At 37.2% G+C, this 18,908-nt stretch overlaps 1 protein-coding gene across 1 annotated transcript in view; it reads right to left on the reverse strand.

The window, feature by feature from the left end:
- Positions 1-965: 965 nt before the first annotated feature.
- LOC139741747 (mutS protein homolog 4-like) overlaps positions 966-18,908 on the reverse strand; it is a 51,830-nt gene continuing 33,887 nt past the window's right edge. Inside the window, exons 10-27 of the mRNA XM_071652331.1 lie at positions 18,803-18,907; positions 18,342-18,380; positions 17,906-17,986; positions 15,285-15,475; positions 13,071-13,203; positions 12,507-12,560; positions 11,275-11,459; positions 10,583-10,595; positions 9,137-9,182; positions 7,937-8,061; positions 6,076-6,170; positions 5,695-5,742; positions 4,978-5,145; positions 3,915-3,987; positions 3,392-3,527; positions 2,774-2,874; positions 1,916-2,004; positions 966-1,139 (exon numbers count right to left, since the gene is read on the reverse strand). Of these exons, the coding sequence (XP_071508432.1) occupies positions 966-1,139; positions 1,916-2,004; positions 2,774-2,874; positions 3,392-3,527; positions 3,915-3,987; positions 4,978-5,145; positions 5,695-5,742; positions 6,076-6,170; positions 7,937-8,061; positions 9,137-9,182; positions 10,583-10,595; positions 11,275-11,459; positions 12,507-12,560; positions 13,071-13,203; positions 15,285-15,475; positions 17,906-17,986; positions 18,342-18,380; positions 18,803-18,907 (1,856 nt within the window). The remainder of the gene's footprint in view (positions 1,140-1,915; positions 2,005-2,773; positions 2,875-3,391; positions 3,528-3,914; positions 3,988-4,977; positions 5,146-5,694; positions 5,743-6,075; positions 6,171-7,936; positions 8,062-9,136; positions 9,183-10,582; positions 10,596-11,274; positions 11,460-12,506; positions 12,561-13,070; positions 13,204-15,284; positions 15,476-17,905; positions 17,987-18,341; positions 18,381-18,802; position 18,908) is intronic.

Raw genomic sequence — 18,908 nt, forward strand, 5'->3', positions numbered from 1 at the left:
GAAGAAGAAAATCTGTGAAAATTTATTTACTTCTAGGCCTTTTTGACCACACCCACCTTGTCTTTGGAAAAGGGGAAAGGAAAGCTAACCCATTATTCCACAGATTGATGAATCACCTTCAACTTTGAGCTATTAAAGGAGAGCTCTTATTTATGTCATTGCAACTGACAGGATATGCCAAAAAGTATATCTGTGGGAATCTATTACATTTAGGACTAGTGTATTGTACAGCAAATCTTGAATTCATAAATGTATGAGATATGTCATTTTTAAAAATCTTCCTAGTTTTTTGATGAATAGTCAATCAGCAATGCTACTTGGAAAAAAAGTTTAGTGAGATTTAGATTCACTTGTAGTTAGCATGACACAAACACACTTGAACATTTCAAAAACTGGAATCATACATCATGCCTTGGTTTCTATTCAGAAGTGGTCAGTCTTTCTTTTCCCGTGTGCACATAATGCACGAAATACAGGAAGCAATGCCCACTTTGGTGAGGTAGATTGTTGTGAAAGCCTTACAGTATTCTTTCATGTGTTTCCGTTTAATATTCCTGTAGCCTGGTGTGCATTACATCACTGAAATCTGAAGCTAGTAGACTTGTCCTGTCCGAAATAGTTTCATACTGTGAATGACAATTTCATGTTAGAGTACTGTCTCTTGCTCAAAGTACCGGTAGTTACCCTCCTTGTTTGGCTCAAGTGTCATACATTACAACATTTGAGATATATGACTACAGTATACATACAACCTTGCCTGAGAGAACCTCACAAAAGTCTACAAATGTTCTCTAAAGTCGAAGAAAAATTTTACCCTGAACAGAGGTAAAACATGTTCATTCTAATGTGTAAGTTGACATTAACATGAGTAGAAGGATCCCTTTGGATATGACTAAGGCAAGGATGACCGTATTTAGCGTTTCTGTGCAAACACCTCACATCTCTGTGTATGACATCTACCACCATTACTCTTCTGCTCCTGAGCCGATCTCCTTGAAGTAGTTGGCACGAAGATTCTGCAGATAGTCCCTGAGCCCAGCCTGGTCCAGCTTGGAACTCCTGGCAGCCTGTATCAATCTATTAGCCAATCTGTAGACAGGTCTCAGTTTGGTGTCTTCCTGTCGAGCTGATTCCTTGGTCTAATAAAAGAAATAAAAGTACACAGACACAGATTGATATCATACCTGGTACATATCCTCATTCACTCGCACCATGCACTTTATAATTCCGATGTGAGCCTGCACACATAAGCACATGCATACATCACACGCACTTACACACACAAATACAACACACCATCCGACATGTACTGTTTGCATATTGCTACACTACGATGAAAGTACTTGAGCATTGTCTTAACGAGTTTGGTGTCGTGCACAAAGTTTTTAAATATTCTAAGTGTCTTCAGTTTCATAACATGTTTATGGGTAAGAAATTGGCTGAAACATTTGCTTACAATTCTCGAGAATAAACTCTTACTCTATTTATGAAATATTTGTAAATGCTAATGTGGTGAAGGCAAAAATAGTTGTTGCTCTGAAGACAAAAGTCGAAATAAGTATAACCCCTAAAACTCCTATCCCAGGATACTAGAAAAAGGCTGGAGAAAATAATATTTATTACCACCCAACTTTGTGATCAAGCTTGTTTGCATCAAGATTTGAGTTTTACGTGTAAATTCTTACTTTGAATGAATGTTAAAGGGAGAAAGTCATCAGATGATTATGTTATCATACATGGACTCATTTAATCTTCACCGGTAACTGTCTTTTAGATTTGATGCACATCTGAAATAGACTGAATTTAACCCGTTGAGGAGGGACTGATTTTGCTATAACACGCATTTCCCAAAGACACCTGCCCAAGTATTCTTGGGACTTGTTTTCAACAGTTTAAGAGAATTTTGGGGGTTTACCTTCCTTTGTTGAGCCAACTTCTCAGATAAGTGCTTAGCCTCCTTCACAATGGACTGTGGTAGAGTGGATATTTCTGCCAGCCTGATGCCTGAAATTTATTATAGACATTACATGTTAGTGGAATATCTAAGGAAATCTGAAGAAATAAATGACAAGGCACACACCCATGTTCACGTCATATTTTGTATAAACACTTCATGAATTTCCCATTTAGGGTGTTGGCATTTTTAAGCTGAACTTGTTTATTCATTTGTCATGAAATTTATACTCAATGGAGGTCAGACACTTACCACCTGCATAGATGCTGTAGAAACCAGGTAAATGAGAAGAGGGAATATTTGGAGTAAATCCAAATACAATCAAAATAGACAAATACTGTCATGTCAAACTACAGTCCAATATCAACTCTCCTGAATGAGTTTTCTGCATGGCCAGAAATACTTGCGATACACAGGAGTCGTATTTCTCATATTTCTGATCATAAAGTATGTGATTCCCCTCTGATGCTGCTGTCTCGGGTAGAAATTGTCATACTTTGGTGTGGTTTTGGTATGAAAGCTGAATTTGACTCAAGTATATGATTTAATTACTGGATATTTGCACTGCCAAATATCATTTTATATCATCAATTATAATGTCAGTCATGCAGCTATGAATGATAATACAGTTCACACAAGTACAATTTTTATCAAAGAAACACATGGTGGAGTACTGCACATACCATCTCAGTTGATACGCACTGAAGACATACATTGTACAGTGAATGTACTGATACAAGACACCAAATACACAAGACAAATACACAAGACACCCAAAATTTATGTCTCGCATCATGTTTCAGTAAAGCTACTACATACCATAGTGCTGATCCTTGGTTCTTCCTCTGGACAGGACGTGTGTATAGACCAGGTTGTCATGCTGACCATCGTTAGCTGACTGTTCAACTTGGAAGTGGTAGCTTTTCACCACACATAGGAAAGGGAAAGGTGATAGAGGTAAAGACAAATTATCCACTCACAAATGTTGGATCCTGCTTTCAATCATGGCTTGCAGATTGGTGTATGTCTCCTTTTTTTTCTTTGCTCAACTATGTAATCCAGCGAGATCAGCCAGATAGGACAGAGAAAAGTGTAAATCTTTAAAAACAGTGCTTGTCATATGTTGCTGAATGTCACTTTTGACTTTCAATATGAAAGAAACATATTCACTCCTTTATTGCATGATCAATCTGACTTCTATGACTTACACATTAATTTGATAAATTTGAAGGTAATTTCATGTGCTCGCAACAATGAAATGATAAATCTATGGTTCAGAAAACGCAAGGAAAATGGTATCTGCAATGTAATGATATAAATGTTTTTCCGTGGGGGGGGGGGGGGGGCAGAAATATGCACACACATGACGGTTTCTCTCTTTTCTAATATTCCCATAATGTGCTTAATATTGTGTATAGAACGCATGATGTAGCTTACTTTTCCACATTCGGGTAGAGAGCATCAAGGTTGGTGATTTCCCCAAAATGTGTTGCGAAGAAAGTAAATGCTCTCAAACTGAGAAGATATTCACACACAGAATGACAGATTCCCACACCCTCATCACTGCTGGTACCTGTATTAAAAATGACAAATTAACAAAAATCAAAATAAGAACCCCTCTCCACGCATATTCAATCCAGTACATCTACAGGAACACATATCACATAATGTGCAATAATCTAGGTGTACAAACATACCAAAATCAATGTATCAACCGATAGAGCATAGGGCCCTCATCACATTTTAGCTCGCTTTAAATAGTAACTAATGTACTTACAGTCATTTAAAGTATTTAAAGTATATTACACACATCTTAACATACAAGACAAAGATATAAACACATTTGTATCTTATTCCATTTTTAAATAAATATGTGACGGTCTTTTGATACAAAATAAATTCAGATTCCCAGGGAACATAATTCATGAACATGACAGAAAGTTTCAGACTTTCAACTGACCTCGACCTAGTTCATCTATGATGACCATTGAGTTGTGAGCGCAGTTCTGAACGATGTAATTGGCTTCCCGCATCTGCCATCCTCACGTGAGATACAAATTACATATTGTAGGTAGGTAGGTAGGTAGGTAGGTAGGTAGGTATGTAGATAGGTAGGTAGATAGGTAGATAGGCCGCAGAGGGGGGGGGGGGAGGGGGGCGGTGAGCAAGCATAATTGACTTCTTGGTATAGGCAAATATAGAGCAAACGTATGTGAATCTCACGTTAGACACATTTTTAGGATGACAACGATATATTTTCAAAGTGCACTTTTTTCCCCATTAGATACAAATTGCTTTCAGAAGTAATCCCTGGTTTAGCACTAGAGTCAAAGTATGATGTACAAACTACCAGGCAGTGACAGTGCAGGTTAAATGAGGACATTTGGTTCACAAAAGATATAATGTCTTCAAACAGTTGTAATTTTTTTTCCCCAACTCTTGGTGAAGATTTCAGATGAAGCGGAAGTTTATTTTGTTGTTAGTTTTCTAAAAATGAAAGTGTGAAATGATGTGAGTGAAATGACATACTGTGATATTGTTATGGAACAAAAGATGTTAGTCACATATATATAATTTTTTTTATTAGTTTGGTTATACTCGATTTTATTTCAGTTCATTAATTTCCATTTAAATGCAAAACACAACACAATTTCCAACAGAAAATTTACTTTTACAATAACTATGATGGATGTACTGTGAGTCTATTAGAAGTGATCCCTTACTAAACAATAACATCACTTTACAGTAACAAGAACATTTTTAACATACAGAAATATTAAAATTAACATATTTTACATAAAAGATATTCTGTCAACACAGATCAGTAAACAGATCATACAAATATGAGTTCAGTTAAATCAAATATGTAACTATGATAGCAATCAATGTAAGAGTACAGATTGATAATATAAACAAAGACATAAACAAACTTCAGTGAGCATGTGAGATGTGATGTGTAAAGCTACAAAGTCTGGCATGCATTAGATTAATGTTGACTACTGAACAGGCTGCAAGACACACACCTCAAGCATGAAGGTAGAGGCATTAGTCTCTATGTCGTCATCACAGCCAATTCTTGAGAAGATCTGATCACAGATTCTAAAAGAGGCATACTCAGCTGGAACATAGCACCCAGCTTGGGCCATTATCTGCAGGAGGGCTATCTGCTTCAAGTAGGTAGACTTTCCACTCTAGATATGCAGCAGTGACCAAGAAATAGAACAGAAAACTTTAAAGAGATCCGGAAGCTTCTTTTGCAGAAAAGGACAACAAAAACAAGCCTACATTCTCTCTATGTTGGTGACATCAAGAATGACACATGTCCCATTTAGGTTTTAAAGGTCAAGGAAAGAATAAGAGAAAAAGTAGCGACACTATGCATGGGATCTCGAAAAATTACACATCTTTTCACAGTATTTGTAAGCTATGCAAAAAGCAAGGAACTGTTAACTGGTAGGTAATTATGTCCAATGAAACTGCTTGCAAGTTTGACAATATTGTTAAAAAACAGAACAAAACAACTATGGATGCATGCAATGATTGGAATTAATTGAGCAGCATTTTGATACAAATGAGTTGTAACTAATCACTTTTAAAATGTCCAATACACATTCCAGGACCATACATCAGTCAATTATGAATCCATATTAAAACTGCAGTTACATATTTCTCAATACCTTATGCCTTTGTATGCATCAGTAATTTGTGTTTTCACTACTTTTATACATCTTTTTGTTTACCATATTTGGACCAGTGATGACAAGGAAGTTGCTGTCCTCTGAGGCATACTGCAGATGCAAAACAAGCAAAGTAAATATTTTTTTTTTAAAGTGCACTCTTCTGATGTTCATCTGATCACATATGACCAGCCAAGAATCAAATGTTAGCGGCTTCAATTTACAACTTTCCTTGGGGGACATTGTGCATCGATCTCAACTCATTAGCTTCGATCCCATTTTGAGACATTTTCAACAATGAGGTCTTAAGCTATAGACATGTCATTTAGTCAAAGTACCAAGTAGTATGCTTCATGTATGAGTACAAACAGCACTGTTTAGTAGAAAGTATGAGCATCTTAATATATTACTTGTCAATTAAATCTTACAACTATGAAATCTTACTATGTTGTTGGGCACAGGCGGGTCATAGGAAATCTTGTCCAAGATTGGATGCTTGCCCTGCTTGATCGCCAGTGTGTCTGTGAAATCTGGTCTCACTGGGGATAGGAATGAGTGTTTATCATACAACATTGCAACCCAAGAAGCTGAAAATATGTGAAACAGGTCCCCGTGACAAAGTATTTGTTTTAAAGAAAGCCATGAAACTTCAATGATTCTAACTACTCTTTTGACAGCTTCACATCCACACTGGGAATCCAATGAGCAATTTTACACTCCTCTATACACCCAAGACTTGCTTCTCACTTATAAGGAAATATTGCTGTTCAGTTGGTAGGACTGACAGATTCCTGCAAAATCTTACAGGCCACTGTCATTCATACGGAGCAATCATTCCTTTCCTGTCAATACCTATAATCTATGGGAAATTCTTGCACATAATGATGAGAGTACATATAAACCCAACTCATGTAAAGATCAATGACAAGACAGCACCATTCCATAGCCATAATCATCTTTAAAGGGGGTGTACAGTTCTGGTTGAGGTGAGGATTTAGCTTTTAACGTTTCGCGAGATATTCAGAAATCACTCTATGAGATGTCAAAGAGCATGCAGTTCTAAGGGGTATCAAAAGTTTATTTGATGAAAATCGGTTTTGAAATGGCTGAGATATCCAAAAACAATGTGAAACAAAGAGATCCTAATAAAAGGCGTGGCCTGTCGCCTTTTATTATTATCACTTTTTTGGATATCTCGGCCATTTGAAAACCAATTTTCATCAAATAAACATTGCACCATTCCATAGCCATAATCATCTTTAAAACCCAACATCAAGTACAGTGGAAATCTGCAGCAGAAATAATCATCATGCCATCATCATACTGGCAACTCTTAACTGCATATCCTGTATCATAGAATGACATCATGGAACATGCTGAATCAATGAAATCTGCACAAAATCAGGAATAATACATATATCCACCAATTTTACAAAAAAGTGTAACTTCAATCTTCTGAAATGTGTTGCCAATTTAAGAATCAGTTATAACTTCAGCAAATTTAGAGGCTTCCAGAATAAACAATGTTACACAACCATGATAAAGCGCTTTTTAAAAGCAATGCTTTGGTCTGCTTTATGCAATACTAATGTTGAATTGTAATATTAAAGTAGAAACAATACCATCACATTGGAAATGTGTTTTATGAGACCTGATGAGCTAAAGAGTGTAACATAATGGCACACTGTAGACATCTAACTACTGTATACGCTATAATTTTCGCATACATAAGTTTTCGCGAATTGCCGCTGTCACACATTTTCGCGAGTGGTTAAATTCACGATTGGGGGACAAGAGAAAATATGAAGTGGCAAAGAAAGTGTGAATTTTCAACTTACTAGCAAATAAGAATGATACTAGTTATACACTGCATGAAAAAAACTTACCAAACTCTGTGAACTAGTAAGCTAGAATTCAACATTTTTGAAGTGGTTAAGTCCATCGCGCTAGATTTCTGACGAGTGGTCCCCTTGCGATAATGGATCGGCTCTCTACAGTATTCGTAAGTAGACGTGAACGTGCGTAAACAAGCTTAGCCAGTATGGTCCGTTCGGTAAGCCGTGACATGGTATACTAGTACTGAAATGTTCATATCATCAAGGCATGGGATTCATTTTGGAAGGTAATATTTTCGCGTGTTGTTAATTTCGCGAATAGCTCCCGACTTGCGAAATTCGCGAAAATAAAACCCCCGCGAAATATATAGCGTATACAGTATTTCAGTGTTTCAATGTTATGTATGATAACTTTCATCTGAAAAGCTTTCTTCAGATCCTTTCACAAAAAAGGGGGAAAAATTACTCACCATAATCAGACAGTGTGCAGACATGTGCAAATGAGACTAACATGTCAATGACAGAGACACATTCTGCAAGTTTGTAGAGACAGCCCACATGTTCCCTGATGTCATTCAGTAACTTGCTCACCACGCTGTTGCAAAAACAGGTAAAAGAATCTTATGTAATTGATAAAGGCAAAACTGCACGGACCAATGTTGACAGTGTCTCACGTAAGGATGAAGCACGCAGCCATTACCTTTGAGAACACAGCCAAAACTGTGGTAGGGTACTGTTGAATCCTTACTGGAATTGTACGTAATATGTATAAATGTGTGTGTTATATGACCTGAAAGCCAATGAGACTGAAAATGCCAAGGTTTAATACATTTGTTGCAATGTCCAGTTTGTGCAAGTGCCAGAAAACGAGTATTATCGGAAATGTCCAAGTGTTTGTAAAATGGACCAAGTAAAAGAGTTCTTTTCATATTCATAATGTTTCTGTAAAGAGATTGTATATCTGATTTTGAATAATTACCTTTTATTTGATTTTTTTTTTTTTTTGTTCTTTTGATGTAACTCTTATTTCACTGCAGACATCGCCTGTCATCAATCATTCTTTGTTTGTTTGGTTTTTTTTTTCTCAGAGTATGATACATGTTTGTATCTAGTCTGGCACCTTGCTATTACAAGTGTATTCTCTCACCACTTATGTACATATGTCTCTGTTATACCCTGTGTTTTTGAACTTGCATACCCACAGAGGTGACTGGGTTGATAAACTAAAACTGAATTAAACCATAGAGAAATGTATAAGTGAAAGTAACACACTACATACAGATACTTCAGATTTAAGGCCACATATATGGAGTAAACATTAGAAGTCTACAGCATGAGGCACATGCTATGAACTGCCGCACAAGGATCAGTCTGTGTCATAAAATGTTGACACTGATATTCAGATTATCAAGAAATGTTTGAAGAACAAACTTTCAAATGATAGTATCAAAATATGAAGAACTGAATCACCTACTAACGTAAAACAAAAAAACTTTCATATGAAACTTTCGCTTAATTCGTTAGGGGCCAAAATCTGCAAAACTGAAATGCTCACAAAAGTTTTCTTTACATTAATAATGCATTGAATGCCAGTGGCAATTTGCCAATGTTTCATGCCGTGAATGTTTCTGGTTTTACAGTACTTAGAAGGTACAGCAAATTTAACTTACATGTTGGTCATCAGGTAGATCTCATTGAGGGATTCTGTCACTCTGTCTATAAAAGGAGTACAGAGTTTATGATTATTGCAGCTTGCTAATTAGTATGTATTTGGAAATACAAGACACCATCACAGCAAATATCAAATCTGGGTTAACTTGCACAGCATTTTGATACTGCTCTGTGGAACAGTCATCAGTGCTATAAAACGATTTCTTCAATTTCTATCATAAAGAAAAGGATTTTAAAAAGTTTATTCATATTCTCCATAAATATATTCTGATATTAAATGTTCAAACACTGCAAATAGCACCTTGAGCACTGATTCTGCAGAGCAGGAAGGATTTTGTAAGTTACTGGTATAGGGATATATAGCTGTCTGTTAAGAGTTACATGTAATTATTTCCAACAAGATTTTAACATCACAACTTGTTGATGAAGTAGTTATTTTCTGGCGACTGCAAATCCATATGAAAATTATTAAAGTAGACAGTCAAAAAGATGATATAAGCCAGAGAATTACATCAGACAGATAGGAGGTCCTACACCCATTTACACACAAAAGTTATTGATTTTTGCATTGCACTGCAAAAAATAAATTTAGGAAAACTCTTAATTTTGGGCGTGTGTAAATGGGACTTGAAATAACCCACAATACCCTTGAAGACCTCACAGTACCTTTCATCGTTAATGAGGAATTAGGGAGAAAGCATCATGGACTCACATTTGAATATTTTCATATTTTGAACATTTTGAAATTCATAATAATCTCTAAAATGACTTCATTATGATTTGATTGGAGTTCTTTCAGAGAATTAGAATACAGATGTGAGCACATAAATGTTAAAGGACAAGTTCACCTTCATAAACATAAGGATTGAGAGAATGTAGCAATATTAGTAGAACACATCATTGAAAGTTTGAGGAAAATCAGACAATCCGTTCAAAAGTTATGAATTTTTGAAGTTTTTGTGCAGTAACCGCTGGATGAGAAGACTACTGCAGTGTATGAATAACTTAGATGTCACATGCGTACAACAATATAAGGAAAATATAAAGAGAATTTCACAAAATTCCATCTTTTGAAAAAAGTACACATTCCCCTGACTCGTTACCGACAAATGTTATTGGTAATATTATTCCCCCTGCCTTTAGAAAGAGGCAAGTCAAGGGCTCTTTTATTATGCGAAAAAAAGTGAAAATATGTTGAATTTTCTTTTACATTTTCTTTATACTGTTGTACGCATATGACTCACAAGCTGTAGTAGTCTCCTCATCCAGCGGTTCCAACACAAAAATTTTAAAAATTCATAACTTTTGCATCGATTGTCCAATTTTCCTCATTTAATTACGATTACTTCACAGGTCCTGGATCATTATGTATGAAAGAGGCAGACTATTAACATATGTTGGCCATGTTTAATTCAGTATGCCGTTTTGAGAGAAATTCCACTTACCATTCATCTTGATCTAAAAAAAGACAAAAGAAAAGAAAGAGAGACATAGATCAACGATTTAGCTGGCGAATCTACGGACACATACTTCTCTTTATAGAAGAGTTCTGTTTTCAGTTTCATTCACAGATCTTGCACATGTTATATACAAGAAGGTCATATATACATGGTAGCTAAGAAAAAAGTTTGTACATAATATTAACTCAAACTCCTATTTCTTTCCATTTCTTTTATTTTTTTGTTCATACACCAGGTATTCCAAGCCTATGCATTCAAAGTGAAAGACTGTCAGTGCATATTCCGAAAGTATATATTAAAATAAAAACTTTAACAGATATACACACACACAAAACTAGGTTTACACTCAATGAAACAAGCCTACAGCTTGTATCTGAATTACTGACATCCATTCACTTTGATTGTTCAATCTTTTTTAAGCATTACTTGGCCAATATACCAAGTATTTTGGAGCAAAATTTGATGACTGCTTTGAAAATGAACTGGTGAGTATATTTAATACATTTCATGATAAAATTTAAAGTCAGTCAACTCTATGTACACAATCACAATTTGAAATAATAAAGCCATAATTCATTTGTCTGTGTGCAGCTTTAATAAGAAAGAGCGAGGACATAAGTTGCGACCCTTTCAGAGTGATGAAACAATCAGTTGTCCTACAAAAAACCAACTCCTACCAGATCGACAGTGGTGAAGCTTAGCATATTCTTAGCTCTGACAACTTTCATGAAGACTGACGGCAGTGACTCTATGTCCAAGCTGTGTGTGCCTCCACAGTACAGCTGCATGAAGAAGCCTCTGGCGCTGCTGTAACTGGTCTTCAGGGGAAGGCTATACTCTTCTGAAAGCTGTTTGACCATTTCTAGCACACACACAAAAAAAATGCACAGTACATAGCAAAGTAGTAGAAAATGCTTCTGCCTGCTGAACTATGGCTTATATAAAGTCGCTGCAGCTTCTTTGCTTATCCACACTGTATGCAAGCTTTGATAATCAGCCTATACAATATCAGAGGTGGGGCCAGATGTTTTCTCAATAGTTTGCCTATCTAGGAGCTAGGGTTGGTTATACAGAGTTTATTCTTACATTCATTGTTTTGTAGTAAACTAATGGCAAAATGGGCATCATCATTCAGTACCTGACGTCTAAAGACAGTCAACATTGCTATATATCTTGATGGAAGAGAAGGGCATTCTCTCCTTACTACCAGTCCCTGTCTTTCTCCCTCCCTAGTGAAGATGATAACATGTACTGCCAGTGCACTGCAGCATTCTTTCACTTTCACAACTCCACATCCTAACCCCTTCAATCCTCATCCATTTTTATAACAGACCAAAAATGCTCACTTTCTTTGCAAATCTAAATAAGCTTCTGACATACAGTATCCCACCTGTTATACACACCCATTTATTCATGACAGTCATATTTCCACAGAGTTTTGACCAATCAGAGTTGAATATGTACCAAAGAGAAGTGAGATTCAAATATAATGATGCAATGAATTTGGACCAAAACTGCTGGAAGAAGAGAATCATCCAAGCCAACAGCAAATGCAGTCTTGCTTCTTGATTCTTCTCTGTGCACATTTCAACTACTGCATGTACTTCAATATGTGAACTAGGTGAACTGCTGCAGTAAAAATAACTTTTTTTTTTTGCAGAAACTACGACTACCGCGGTATAGTTTTCTTCTTTGGAGTATTTAAAGCAAAAATCCTGGGTGGCTGCAACATCCACCAATACAGGATTAACATTTTCAGAAAATTATACATTGCTCCCTTTTGCTTTGAAAGGTCAAGTTTGACATCTCAATTTTCACCATAGTGGCTCACAGTGACTCTGGTATTTCATATTTTAGGATAAATTCCACAAATTGAAATAAAAAAACTTTAGCAGGTGTGTCTCCTCACCTGAGATGTCATCCACGAGTTCTGTGTATGTCTTCCTAGCCACGTCAAGAAGTCCTTTAAAAAAAAACAGATACACACATTTTCTAGCCTTCAACAAGATACTAATTGTCGTTTGAAAATTTTCTGTCATCTGCAGTTATCTAATGACAACCGACTATAAAAGGGGTTGTATAATACCTAATTTTTATAGTATTACGGGTGACTCGTGTTATAACAAAGTCCTCCTGACTGGTAGTTTCCTTTATTCCTATCAAAATTTTGTAATAACCCAATGGTAAAGTATATAAAGATATAATATTAGATGTTAATTTTAGGACCTGGATTTTTATTTTGCTGTAACAAGCATTTCATTATAACCGTGTTTGTTATAACGGGAGTGTGCTGTACGTGGGATGCTTTTATCCCCAAGGGGTTCATTGTTCAATGCTATCACCACTCATATCTTAGACACAGTAATCTCAAGTATAGACAAGAAATAGGACATGTCACTGATGTCATGAATGCAAACAAATCACATCAGCAAGAAATTTATGAATGACGCATACTGCCGCCTGGTCTTCTTACCATTTATCTCTGGCTTGACGGCAAAACACTTTTGAGTACGCATGTTTAATGTTCCCTTCTGGTATCTTGTCTCATCATTGATGACAGTGCCAATCTTTCCCAAGATTTCAGGAAATCTGTCATCTTGCAAAGACTAATGAGTGAATAAAGATACACATGGTTAATAGGTGCTTGCCCCAAGGATCTTCATACATGTAGTCATCTCACAATCCTTTCATTTCCATGGTCTTTCTCCTGGTTTATGACATATATCTATCAATTTTTCTGGGGATATATATCTCCATATCTTTGTCTCATTTGAGAGACCATGGTTCTTCTTTTGGTGTATTTAAGTTAAAACAAGAGACCTATGGGTCTAACGCTCACTTGAGCTGCACATTTTCCCTTCATGACAAGTGCTCCACTATAGGGAAACAGTTTCCAAAGTATTGGGATTTAACTCTTAACGTGCCATGGTCGCCGAACGGCGACCTTAGTCCTGACGTGCCATGGTCGCCGATCGGCGACTAAGAACAGCGAGAAAAGCATTGATCATTTAAGTTCTTGTGGTACCGTAATGTGTTACACCAAGAAACTGCCAATGATATGTACTGGTGGCTGATTAGGATAGCCATCGTTTCCACTAAAAATATGAGCATGCTTACATTGGAAAATTTTGAGTAAATACACGATTTTTCAGCTAGATGTATTTTTTTCACATCGGGAAAATCCGCAGTGGGCGCACCCTCTGCGAGATGTGTATGGGTCAAAAGTCTCATAAGTAAACCACACGTATGTATGCTATTGACTCTGCGTGTATTGTCTATGCGGTTCCACTCGCATTGTTTCGCTTGGACGCTGTCCTGCGGGAAGCTGCTTTGATTTTGTCCCTCAAAGAGGATCAGCTTTCGTTCGTCGGTCAAGTCTTTCATCCTTTTGTTTTGGTGAACGTCACTAATCGTCCCACGCTAGCATAGGAATTGCGCGTGGACAAAGGTCTGCCGATTTCAATAGAGTACGCCCGCCCGCGGTCCGCGTAGACAATAGGAGGATTAGCAGGTTCTTCCTTCTCAGGTGGACAAAAGACACTATTCCAGGGCCCGGGACAATTACTTTAGTTTCAAATACAGGATCTGGGACTAAAGGACTCAGATTTGGGAATGAATTACTGAGGCAGAAAGAGAAATTGCTACGACAAAATAAACTGCTAGTATCTTTGGAATCATACAATTCTAGAAGGCAATTTTGTTATCATTTGAAAGAGGAAATGTTGCTCTAAACCTTTCTCACAGAGTCAAGGGAGCGTTCCATTGAAGAAAAAACAAGACTGACTCTTTTTTTCCATACTACACAAAAATTTCTAATAATTTTTTTGATGTATCAAATATTTCTACAACATTTCAGATTCAGATAGATATTGTGGCAAACTGACTGCATGACACGAAAGAGCAAACATTTCTTCATATATGTTGTGTAGAACTCAATTCAAAACAATCAATAGTTTCAGAGATATGGCAGTTTCAAATTTCATTGTCAGTCCAGTTTCGAAACGTTCTGGCGTTAGGTAAAAACCTCTGGCACGTTAGGGGTTTTGGGCCTGGCACATTAAGAGTTAAGGATTGCTGTGGGCCCCTTTGGAAACACACACCTAACTTTGGATAATTTGGACCTGCCCTAGGGCCCCCTGGGGGCATCACGACCATGTTATAGAAACTACAAGCTCCATCCCCATGGAGGGGGGGGGGGGGGGACATCCATCATTTGTTCAAGCTATAATTCCTCCCCCCCCAAAAAAAAAAAAAAAAAAAAAAAAAAAATATATATATATATATATATATATATATATATAATAATAATAATAATAATAATAATAATAATTAATCAATTAATTGAAAAAAAAAAGTTTATGCATAATACATGATGAACCAACTGCCTCAGGTGAGCTATTAAATGTTTATTTATTGAGGTGTATTTTGTTTTGTTTTGGTTTTCAACATACAGTGGACTCCCGGTATAACGAAATCCTCTGGACCGGCAGTTTTCTTTTGTTATATCGAAATTTCGTTATAACCCAACAAATAAACAATAGAGTGGATAATGGTGCGGCCTGAATTTTTACTTCGTTGCAACCGAAATTTAGTTATAACCATGTTCGTTATAACGGGAGTGCACTGTATACATGATTAAGTGATGGTCAAGTTAGTCCCCATGAAAATCAAAACAGAAAAATCACACCTTGTGGTATGCCTGCAGAAGCTTGGTCTGCGCTGAATCTAGTGCAGTCTGCAGAGGCTCTACAAGCTCTAGGGTGTGCTTCAGGTAGATGATGTTGGTAATCTTCTGTTCGGCTGACTTGACCGATTCTTGCTTTGGTATTTGAATGCACAGTGAGAGCAGGTGGTCCACATCAAGAAATCTAGACAAGACTGGGATCAAGGTAGGGAGATCAAAGAGGGTGTAAAGCATTATAGCAAACATACATATGAAATATATCCTTTATATCTTACCATAGCAATGACTTACTGAGGTAATCATGGCGACAAAACTTCAAAACCCAGAACTACTTTACTAAATAAATATGTCAAATGTATAGAGAAGGAAATAAGAATGTCCCATTGAAATGAAGATAAATGGCTCTGACATGTAAGCTGCCAACTGAAGGAGGTATGTCTTGTACACAGATGTCCACTGAGAGAAAAAGATGGAGGCAATATTAACTAGAAATGTCGCTACAGCGACTAGTTATACCCCCGCCAAACAACATTTCATAAGCTTTGGTCAAAACAACATTTGATAAGCTTTGGTCAAAAAAACTGAGGAAGTAGTTAAATCCGCAAGATCTTTCCTTGATCTTCTGCCATTAATATGCCGTTACCATGGCAACGTACTTTCGGGTACTGTCGAAAAATGCGTCTTGCACATCTACAACCAAAGGCACACATCTGTACCAAGTTTCATGGAAATTGGGCAAAAACTGAGGAAGTAGTTTGCAACACAAAATTTTCCATCATTTTGGCTCATAATATGTGAGCTGTTACCATGGCAACATACTTTTTGTCACTGTCAAGAAATGTGTCATGCTGACCTATATCCTAAGACAAACATTCAATATGAATTCCATGAGAATTGGAAGAACACTGATGAAGCAGTTTTGCCATGAAGCATTTTGCCCTATATTTTACCAATAACATGCCGTTACCATGGCAACGCACTTTTTGCCACTGCGGAAATATGTGTCTTGCACATTAACATATTCAGATGAACATCTGTACCTAATTTCATAAAAATTGATCAAAAACTGTGGGAGGAGTTCGCGACGCAAGATTTGTACCCATTTTTGCCCATAATATGCCGTTACCATGGCAACATACTTTTGGGTACTGTCAAAAAATACGTCTTGCACATCTACAACCCAAGGCACACATCTGTGCCAAGTTTTATGGGAATCGGTTGAAAACTGAGGAAGTAGTTCGCGACGCAAGATTTGTACCCTTTTTTGCCCATAATATGCCGTTACCATGGCAACGTACTTCTGGGTACTGTCAAAAAATACGTCTTGCACATCTACAACCCAAGGCACACATCTGTGCCAAGTTTTATGGGAATCGGTTGAAAACTGAGGAAGTAGTTCGCGACGCAAGATTTGTACCCATTTTTGCCCATAATATGCCGTTACCATGGCAACGTACTTTTGGGTACTGTCAAAAAATACGTCTTGCACATCTACAACCCAAGGCACACATCTGTGCCAAGTTTTATGGGAATCGGTTGAAAACTGAGGAAGTAGTTCGCGACGCAAGATTTGCAACGGACCGACCGCCCGACCGACCGCCCGACCGCCCGACCGCCCGACCGCCCGACCGCCCGCCCGACCGCCCGACCGACCGCCCGACCGACCGTCCGCTGATTCCTATATACCCCCTTCAAACTTCGTTTGGCGGGGTTATAAATATTTGGTGCAGGATCCCCATCTGGAATTAGTAACCATAATTATCACAATTCATGCATTACATGCACACATGCACCTGTAAACAGCTTTCTCTTTCATTGACAAATATTTGGCACAGTATCCCCATCTGGAATTCATGACCAATAACTATGACAATTCATGCACTACATGCACAGAGGCATTTGTGAACAGCTGTCTTTCTTATTGACAAAAGAAGGATATATAGTCCGACCTTTCCTATCTGGCCTCCCTTTATCCAGATCTCTCTATTATCTGGATGTGATCTCCGTGTTTTTTGTTTGTTTGTTTGTTTGTTTGTTTGTTTGTTGTTGGTTTTTTTTTTCAAGCTAATAACTACAGGGAAAAGGGGGATGTCAAACATAAATAAAATTCCTACACAAACTCACATGAAGTACATATTATTCCCAACATAATTAGCATACATTCACATCTAATTTTCATCTAAATAGCATGCATTCAGACATTCACTACCCCCAAATAACTGCACAAACATGGACAGAAAACATTTCATTAACTCACTGCATGATACAGGTGAGCATTCTTCGGCAGCTACATGTATCAAACAGTGAGTCTCCCATATCTGGCCAAATCCATTATTCGGATGAGCGCTGGTCGCGGCATGTCTGGAAAGAAGAGGTTGGACTGTATTTTGATTTTAATTTTGATTTTCGGGTTTGTTTGTTATTATTTTTGCTTAGATTTTCTCACTAGACCATGACTTGCAGTTTTGGGTGGATTTTGCCCATCAGAATCTGCTCAACCTCATGATCACAGTGACTGTCATCAATACCATCATTATGGGAAAATTTCTCTGAACTCCATTATTCAGTGATATTTTAATTATCCAGCTGAACCAAGACAACCCTGCCCACACGTCAATAATTACCTGACTGCAGATTATAGAACAGCTCTTCATTTTCTGTCAGCTCTGCGACCACGTCAAGACGTAGCTTGATAGTTTCCTCATCTACAAAGAATAAATATCATATCATTTGCAGAATTCTTTTAGCTGCGGAAATATAAAGGTCAGCAGGTACTTTACAAGAAAGAAATATACGCCACACAACTATTATGATTGCAGTGTAACACATGCAGAAATTCTTCATAATGAAAGTCATAGGAGTGTGATGGCTCTACAGGCATGAAGAAAAGAAAAAGTGAAAATAGTTCTCTCTATTTGGTGGTATCTGGAGATGATCAACGTTCGGTTGTGGGTATACTGATCCATCCAAACATGCATTATCTATTATCTCACTCTGTCAAGGATTCTGCACATGACATATTTCACAATTACAAACAATTCAAAGAATGTGCACACTTACCCAAAGGAGGCTGCAATATGTTGGCCCTCATAAGACGAGCTGTTTCATAAAAGTACAATAAAAAAACAATAAAAATAAAATAAAAAAACAGAGACAAAAGCCAGAGGAAGAGTAATAGTAAGCATTACACTCTTTCTCAATAACTATTTGTACCAAGACATTATGTAGAACACATTTACGGACTTGATTCAGAGTGATCAATTTAAAATGTAGCAAACCTATGACAAGCATATAAAGAGAGTTGTTGCTTCAGTGCATCTCAACCTGACTACTAGCATATTAACAAGTGACAGCTGCTGATTAACAACACTGTCCCTCACTGGTGAGAGGAGATAGAATTTTGCTAGTATATATGCAGTCACTCATTTTATAAATATTTATTTTGATTTTGCTATACTATGACAAATTCTGGTTTCTGGAGACAGTTATCTATAGTAGATTTCTGAAATCATCTGCCTCACCACCTCCCATGGTCTTTGTGTAGTTGAGAACACCAAACAATGTGTGGTCACTCTTTGGATCCTTCCTGTTCTGCACCAATTCAAGATTCCTTGCAGTCACAGCATC

Source organism: Diadema antillarum, unplaced genomic scaffold (assembly GCF_040938485.1).
Source record: "Diadema antillarum isolate AM-2024a unplaced genomic scaffold, OU_Dant_1.0 seq00000950_RagTag, whole genome shotgun sequence".
Lineage (NCBI taxonomy): Eukaryota > Metazoa > Echinodermata > Echinoidea > Diadematoida > Diadematidae > Diadema > Diadema antillarum.